Source organism: Streptopelia decaocto (assembly GCF_964273445.1).
Source record: "Streptopelia decaocto genome assembly, chromosome: 2".
Lineage (NCBI taxonomy): Eukaryota > Metazoa > Chordata > Aves > Columbiformes > Columbidae > Streptopelia > Streptopelia decaocto.
The window spans coordinates 109,700,858-109,709,294 of NC_138655.1; the positions used below are offsets into that span (position 1 = coordinate 109,700,858).

The following is an 8,437-nucleotide window of genomic DNA, read 5'->3' on the forward strand; positions in this document are numbered from 1 at the left end:
CTATGACCTTGCTGTCAACCTGTTAGCTCACTGTTTCCTTCTCTGTGGTAGATCTGGAAGCAAAGGATTTAAGCACTGGAGGTCACCATATCATTGTTGCAACACCCAGCCAGAAGTACACAACCCCATCACCCCTTGCATGAAGGAAAAATGCACAGAGAGACAGATCAGGATAGAGTGTGTGAGTATGAGCATGTCTACCTTCTTGCTGTTGTAGGCAGTCCTGCCAGTGCCCTCTCATTCACCATGTTCAAGGAAAACAGCCTCAAATCTGACCAGTCAGTAGAGGGGGATACCTGAAAAAGACCACAGACCAGACCTTAGGCAGAATACACACTTTGGGAGGAACTTACGGTTTAAGGCTCTTCAGAAACTTTGTGCCATGTTTGGTGACAATGCATATATTATCTTTATCAAATATTGACTGTTTTCATTCTCCTCACATCTCAATAGCTTACTCTTTTCCACTGTGTTTTAGTCTTGTTTACTACAAAGATAAGTGAACAGTGACTAAAGTGTTGATGAAATTAACCCAAATACCATTTAAGAGCTGTGATTTCTTAAAAGGATCGTATTACTCCAAAAATTAGAGACAATGAAACATGGTTCTGTCAGTCCACGACAATAAGCACTGTATGGAGAATAATTTATGGAGTAAATAGTCCTCTGCCCTGGGCCTTCACAAGCCTTAGCTCAGCTCTGCCAGACACAGCAGTACACAGCAACAGAAATTGTCCTGGGGAGAATGTGATCATCCTGCCCCACAGATTAGTCCGTAAGCAGCACAAGTCCTGGCTATGGTAATCAACCACCCTCCAAAGAAGCTTGAAATCTTGAGGGGTCTTTGTGAATTATGATGAAATCCCTCGGCTGCTTCTGTCAGTTTGGGTTTGACACACTGATGACTTGAAAGACAAGAGTGTGTAATAATGACCTGAATGGGAGCAATGCTTTATGTGAAGGTGTAAAGGAGCAGCTCATGCTACTATGTTCGTATATTTTACTTTTGGCTATTACTCTTGGCTGATGGCTTAATGGCATAACTTACCACTAAGATGCAGCAGACAGAATTCCTTTGTAATGGTCTCTTGCGACCCTTTGGTAGTGCTAAATTCTGTATGACTGTGCACGCCCCCTCTGGAGCCTCTCCCCAGTACTTACAGGTGTGCAGGGAGTTACTACTCAGCCAAGCATCTTCATGGCTCAGAGTCACCTGTGGCATAGCAAATACCATAAGCCTAAAATTAGCCAGTTTTTAACCTTAGATATGGCAGTGACAAAATTACAACAGGTCACAAATCAACTACTTAGTTTTTCACATTTTCAGGTAAGTTTTCGTTATTCTGCAAAAAACACCAGAACTTGTTTGTAGCCTATGAAATATAGTTCTTGTGTTTTGATCCTTTGGCATGTGTCGTTACAAAGTGCCACCCTAGTATGCGGACACTGCTTTATTTAGAACACACACAGGTATGGAAAACGTCTACACACTGAGGCACTAAACCTCACCCTCAAACCCTGACAGCTGGCCTGTCAAAGCCAGCAGCATACAAACAATTTGTCTTCAGGTTACACCTGTACTTCATACCCCAGCAATGCTGCTTTTGATATACAATATGATTCACTGAACTGTCCACCCAATACTAAGACAAAGGGGCAGGAATATGAGCTTCCTTCATTGTTTCTCATGGTTATAAGGATTTATCTTAAGCAAGCATCTGTGTGGAATGATCAGCTTTAGTAAATGTAATACTGAGATGATGATAGTTTGAATTTGGGAGGCACAGTGACCTGTGTATCTTTTCTAGAAGAGCAAGAGGCAGAGGGGTAATAAGCAAAGGGTTAACACACATTTCATAGCATCATTATGACCCATCATGAGGAGTCACAAGTTTCTGTGGCTAGAAGGCTTTTCTGTGACTGTGCATTTGTGTGTTCAGGCTATACTCAGCATTGTTGTTATTAAAAAAAAAAAAAAAATGTAGAGATAGCTAAATAAGCCTTTAGCAGACAGGAGGTGGAAGTGATAGAACCGGGCTAGGACATCAGCAGTCATGGACACGTATAGTAACTACTGAGGAACAGATATATATGGTTCTGGCCATCCAGAGGCAGCAGTGTCATTTCACCCCCTGACACACAAGTTTCTAGACAGATTTGGGCTACTTAGCCACTCATACCTCGGCATGCAACCACCAGCGAGCATCCAAAAAGCGCCCCGAGCAGGTGCACAGCCTGTCTCTGCAAAACAAGACGGACAAGGGGAATGAGAGTGCTGTGGCTGAGCGAGTCACAGCATGCAGCCATTCATCCCTCAGCACCCACAGTACGAGGACAGGCTCTCCCGTGTAGCCTCATCTAGGTGTCCCTGCTCCGGCAGAGGGATTGGACTAGATTATCTTCTGAGGTCCCTTCCAATCCCTAACATTCTGTGATTCTGCTGTCATCTGTGTCCCTGCAGCCACCAGCCTTCCCTCGCACAGGAGCTGGGACACCGGGCAGTCACGGGGGTGAATGCGGTACCCTGGCCAGCACAGTGAACAGGGAATTAGTCTCTCCAGACCGATAGCAAATGTGCTCCTGTCAGGGACCTGCAGAAGCGCCCAGGACACAAGGGCGTTTACTGGAATAGGATTCAGCAACCTGGAGAAATACAGCTTGAATTTGGAGGTTGATTTATAGTATGTTTAAGAAGATTAAACAACTTTAAATTCATGCTCTTAAGCCAAACGCAGTACACACACACACAAAACTATTATTTTGTTGGGTTTATGTCAAAAGGGTATTACCATTTAATAGAAGCAAGCGATGAAATACTCGACTCCTGCTGGCACCCTTCACATTAAAAATTATTATTATAATGCCTAAATCTTGTAGAGGACAGCCTGAGAGCACATCTGACACACAAGCCCGTTGAGGATTCAGAAGCCAACAGGGCAGATTTTTTTTTTTTTTTTTTTTAATTCCACAATTTATGACTGAAAAGAGGATGAAAGCTCCACGCCTGGGAAACACGCTCCCTCTGGGTTGGCCTGAGGGCGCTGTGGAAGGGCGGGCTGAGGCAGCCACACGCCCTCGCCCTGGCAAGTCGGGAGTGTGGCTCACAGACACGACTCTCTCCTTCCCCCCACAGCCCGGGCTCCGCCACTGAACCGCCCTCCTCGGCGGGCCGGAGGGCGCGGCCACCGAGTCCCGCCTCCTTGAGGAGGATGTGAGGCTGCGCCCGCACTCAAGATGGCCGCCCACTTCCAGTGTCTCAGACGGGCTTTGAAGCCACAGGGTTGCTGGTTAAGATGGCGGCCGTTTACCTGGGGCCTCCCCGACCTTGCCCTCGCTCAACATGGCTGTCGCTCCCCTATAACTTCCGAGAGCAGAGAAGCCAGTTTGCCCTCAGCCAATATGGCGGCTCCCAGTGAGCGGCGGCTGCGGTGAGGGGACGGAGTGGCGGCGGGGTCTGGGGGAACGGCGAGGCGAGTTGAGGGGCGGCTGCGCCTGCCGCCGGGACGGGGGAAAGAGGAAGGCTTCTCGCAGCGCAGCCACTTTTAGGGAAGCTGGGCGTCTGCCGGCCTGAGCAGCCGGCCCTGAAATGGCGGGTCGGGGCCTAGCCGGTGCCGTGGCGAGGGACCTGGGGGCTCGGCCGGGGTTTGGGCAGGGTGTGCGGACGGTGGAGTGCCCCTCTGCCCCCCTTCCGCGGGGAGGGAGCCTGCAGACTGCGATGCTCCAGCCGGTTGTGTCCCGGGAAAGCGGCGTGGCCGAGCGAGGCGTGGGACCTATGGCGCTCGGTTCCCCGGGAGCCGCTGGTGCTTCTGCAAGAAAACAGCATTTGTGGGTTGTGAGAACTTAACCCGTGCAATGGATCAGTTGTGAACGGCCTCTTAAAGCTTTCTTCTGCGGAAAAGATGAAACAATCCAGTTCTGTCTTCTTCCTTCTGCAATAGAACTACATAATTTATTCAAAATACAAAGTGTTTCCGAAAGATGGACCCAGTTTGAAATCACTATATACAAATTCAACTATTGGCTTGATGTTGTCTGTACAGCAGGTGGAGAGAACATGGAGCATTTATAAAAAGGTTGCTGAAACTTGATTACTCATTAAACCGTTTGTAAATTTTTGCGTAACGTGTTGCCATTGTGAAATTGGGTCCATCTTTTGGAAATACCCTGGGTAAAGGGCTATTTCTACTCAAGGTTTCTAAGATGGTTAAATATTTGGCATAACCAGGAAACTGAAAATCAAAGTGAAAGTTCTTGCCAGTTATGGACTCTGCAGGCAGTTACCTGTGTGTATAACTTAATGCACCATATGGAGACTATATGGGGCTGTTTGTCACCCCCTTTCAGAATCAAGTTGTAAAGTTGTTTTTGCTTAGTGTTTGTGTACTAGCAATATTTAGAAATCCTAATTAGATGTGCATATTCATGTCAGTGCCATAAGAAAGGAAGAAACTATTGACTTAAATTGTCCTCGTAAATTACAGAATTGCTTTACCAATGATGATGTCTTGTCTTGACAGATGCACGCTGATGGTCAACAGCATCCATTTGCCACGCGGAAACAAATGTATGGGTTGAATAATCAGCTCCTGACATGACTTCTCGTCAGAACTCACTTTTTTTTTGCCTAATCTGACACTTAGCCAGATGGACTTTTGATAGTTTCTCAGTGGTTTTTTTACTACATAAACAGAGGTCACAGTCATCACTGCTGTTATGTCCTGGGTACAAGTTGCAGTCAGCCGATCCAGTGAGGATATATTTGACGAAGATGCAGATGAGATGTATCTACTACAGAAAGAATGGAACAGCACCATGAAAAAAAGATTGAAGGTATTTCTGTAACAATGATTTAATAGTCTTTTAAACTATTTTAGGTCTACTGATACATACATTGTTATACATATGGCTGATATAAAGTGGCAAACTATGAGTTACTGCTTAAAAGTTATTGTGGCAGAGCTGCTTCTGAATGTCAGGAAAACTTAGCAGGGGTTTACAGAGGCTCTATCGTAGTAATCATCAGAGAAAAGTACTGTCTTACGAAGACATCGGCTCTTTCTGTACAACCATGTTCCTTTGTAAAAGGCAGTGCTAAATTCTGATGTCAGCTGTTTGCTTCATACTTGTAGGCATACCACTAGTAGTTGTAGTGCAACACAGCTAAACAGTGCTAACAAAAAAATACGAGATGTTTGGGTTTCAAAGTAGAGTTCTTCATCAGTCAGATGGAAGATGTGTGACTCCATGTGGAACCACAATGGGATGTTGCAGTCTGGGTAGTTCTTTGGCTTATTTGTTCTCCTGGTGAAAAATTTATGTTAAGAAAGCTGGTTTCTACAGCCCTTCCCTCCCTGGAACTCTACAGGAACAAAACAAGTAAATAAACCTAGGTTACTTCAACAGAAACATTATCATGCAGAGTGAGATCAGTGGGGCTTCTCTGCTTATGAGTGAACAGCATCTGGCTGAGGAACATGAATGGAAGCTGTTGCGTAGGCTGTTGATGAGGAAAGGCATTACAACAGAGCTCTTGTATTATTCTCAAAAGAAAAGTTTCCTGCATTTGAGTCCCTTGGAAAGACTGATTTTCTTACGGGCCTGTTTAGTGTTCTTACACAAATCCCTCTAGTATTTTATGAGTGGATACTGCAAAATCATAAAATGTTACTGAAGTTAGAGCTGTATGTTTGGCAAAATAAAGACACATTCTTGTTCCTGGCTATTTCTCTAGTAAGGCCACCAGTTTTCTTCTCTCACGAGCAAATAGAAGTTTTCACTCTCCTAACTTGCTATTTTGGTGTGAAAAAAGTTAAGAATTATTCTACATTATATGGTTAGAATATATAGAAATTAATTTGCAGTACAATCGCTAGCTGTTTCTTGCAGAAAGCAATCACGATGTTACGTGTATTTATACGTGGCTCACTCCATCACCATCTTTTTTTTTAGTATAACTCTTGAATTGAATGAGATCTGGCAAACAGAAAACAAGGCCAAGTAATTCATTTTGTGAAAATGGGTAGATGGATTACAGACAGGAGAGTACCACTGTTAAAAGGAAGGCTTTACAACTGTTGTTTTTTAGATGTCTAGAAATCTATATGTGGTATTCTTTAAGAAATTTTTCATAAAGGAGCTGGTCATCATAAAATCAAGCATGCTTTCCTGCAGTTTTGTCTTATTTTTTGATGTTTCTACAAATACTTGTTTTCTGACTTTCTGGGGATCTTTTAGGAAAGAACTGGATCTTACAGATCACTAAATCTTAATGTACTGCAAAAAGCATGTTATGGGTTGGTAGTGGGGGAATAGCTGGGAGGGATGTTCAAATCTAGAAGCTGTAATTTAAGGGACTGAATGCTTGTTTAAACCTTTTTTTTTATTGTTACGAAATTGTCATAGGTCCAATTTTTCATCTTGTGAACAACCTGTTTCACTACTGTTATTATAGGAAGGCTATAGGGATGGAGTTGAGGCTGGAAAAGAACTTGCACTCCAGGAAGGCTTTAATCAAGGTTACAGACACGGTGCTGAGCTGATGGTTACATGTGGCCAGTTCAAAGGAACCCTGAAGTAGGTTACCATCACCTTAAGGTCATGTGCATGTGGAGGGTGTGTATGGAGGGAGCATGCATGCAGTTTTTAATTTAGTTTATTTTTTTTAAAAAGTGCATTGTAAATCTGTCTAAAGTGAGCAACCTGAGAATTCTCATGTCTTGAATACAAAGGATTGCCTACCCAGGTGTAAAGTGATCATTCTTAAAAATCCTCCTTCAGTTGCTCTTCCAAAATTATCTGAATCTACATCTTTAAGCTTAATATTGAGTTCTACTGCTTGAATTTCCCAGAAAATGTGAATGAAACATATATATGTTTATATAGTATAGATATCGTGTCACATTGCTGTCTCTCTTCAACAACTGGAAGTCTGTGGGGGTACATGTAATCACTTTGTTGGTGGTGTTCTTCTCTTTTCAGTGCTCTCTTATCCTGGTGTCATTTTAATGGACATGATTCTGCTTTAAGTAAGATAAATAATCTCCTTGAAGTGGTTGGAAAGCATGAAGAAGATATGCTTAAATATCTGAATTCTGCTGAACAACAGCCACATCTCGGACACATTTTAGATTCTGTTCAGGATATGGACCTTAATCACACAGCTCCAGCTGCGACAGAGTACAATGAAGTTGAAGCTGGAAAACATGAAGGTGCTGGCAGCTCTGGTGAAAACATTTGTAGAAATAATGGTGATGTTGGTTCCTTGCAGTCTGAGTGCAGCAAGGCAAAACTCTGTACAGATCCTAAAGAGTCAACCCTTGCTTGGGTTAAAAGGCAGACTATTTGGCTAGTAGAGCAACTGGGTTTATCACTGGATATACTCCATCATGTCCAGCAACTGGAACATTAGTTTTTCTGTTTGGTGTATTTAAAAGTCTCAGCTGGATTGGATTCTCAGTTTGCGGACCACATACAGGCTGATGCATCACTTCAATTTAGGGAAATCTGATTTGGATACTTCCCAGTAGAGGTAATTCTGTAAATCCTCACAAAAACCCTCTTGCTTTTAAAGCTCTACAAAGATTTACTGAACTGTTCTGCATCAGAAACTGATGTTTCATCCTCACTTTGTCTTTTGGCAGTAGTTTGGAAATGGAGTATGTCCCTTAAACAGCCCCTCTAAATACATACCCTCTAATATCTGAAACTTAAATGCCCAGTGCTATGGACAAGCTATTTTTTCAGAATAAGATGATGATGACATGTCAACTCTATGCAAAACAGAACAGGATTTGCTGTTGATTTCTAGAGTGCTGTGACTCCCTCTAGTCACTATATAAAAATAGGAATTTTTCACCTTTTGTCAAATTCTTCATATTTTGTGTCTACTATGCAGTGCACTTTAACAGTTATTTTTTCCTTTTCCTACAGTTCTATTCATTTCACTTTTGCTGAAAACACACCATTGTCTTCAAATGCAGAATTATTGACAATGTCATTGTTCTAATGTTATACCATCTACTCTTACCCTGTTAGACCACACTGAACATGTTTCCAGTCTAACAAGCTTCCTTGTGTTATTTTCATATTTATTTTGCCAGGTCTTCTAGCCTGAACTTTCTTTCCCTCACTCCCATAGTGTTTTTTCCAAACTCTTCAAGGAAGCGAGGCTTATTCAGCTTATTTTAGAAACATGTTGTCAGCCACATATGCATATTTCTGACAACTTTGTATTTCTGTGTCAACCTTCCTTTTCCTGTTGTTTACCTTAATTGTAGCTGCAAATTGCTCTGGTCAGGAGGTCTTTTTTTTGTGAATGCCTTTCTCTGTTTTACACTAATTAAACTGATCTACAGTAAGTTAGTGGTTTCCTTGTTTTAAGTTGCTTGTAACTTCATGTCTGAGACAAAGCAGGTCTAGGCAGAGAAAAACTGAAATT

General features: G+C 42.8%; 1 protein-coding gene across 2 annotated transcripts; it reads left to right on the forward strand.

Moving 5' to 3' along the window:
• The first annotated feature begins 3,182 nt into the window (after positions 1 to 3,182).
• Positions 3,183 to 8,357, forward strand: YAE1 (YAE1 maturation factor of ABCE1). Of its 2 annotated transcripts, XM_082046856.1 has the most exons (5): positions 3,183 to 3,428; positions 4,518 to 4,564; positions 4,691 to 4,830; positions 6,452 to 6,573; positions 6,979 to 8,357. In XM_082046856.1, exons 3-5 carry the CDS (start codon positions 4,714 to 4,716, stop codon positions 7,406 to 7,408), a joined length of 669 nt encoding a protein of 222 aa, XP_081902982.1. In that variant the 5' UTR covers positions 3,183 to 3,428; positions 4,518 to 4,564; positions 4,691 to 4,713; the 3' UTR covers positions 7,409 to 8,357. The 2 variants fall into 2 exon arrangements, with proteins under 2 accessions (XP_081902982.1, XP_081902981.1); XM_082046855.1 differs by having other exon boundaries at positions 3,184 to 3,428; positions 4,518 to 4,830.
• Positions 8,358 to 8,437: the final 80 nt, after the last annotated feature.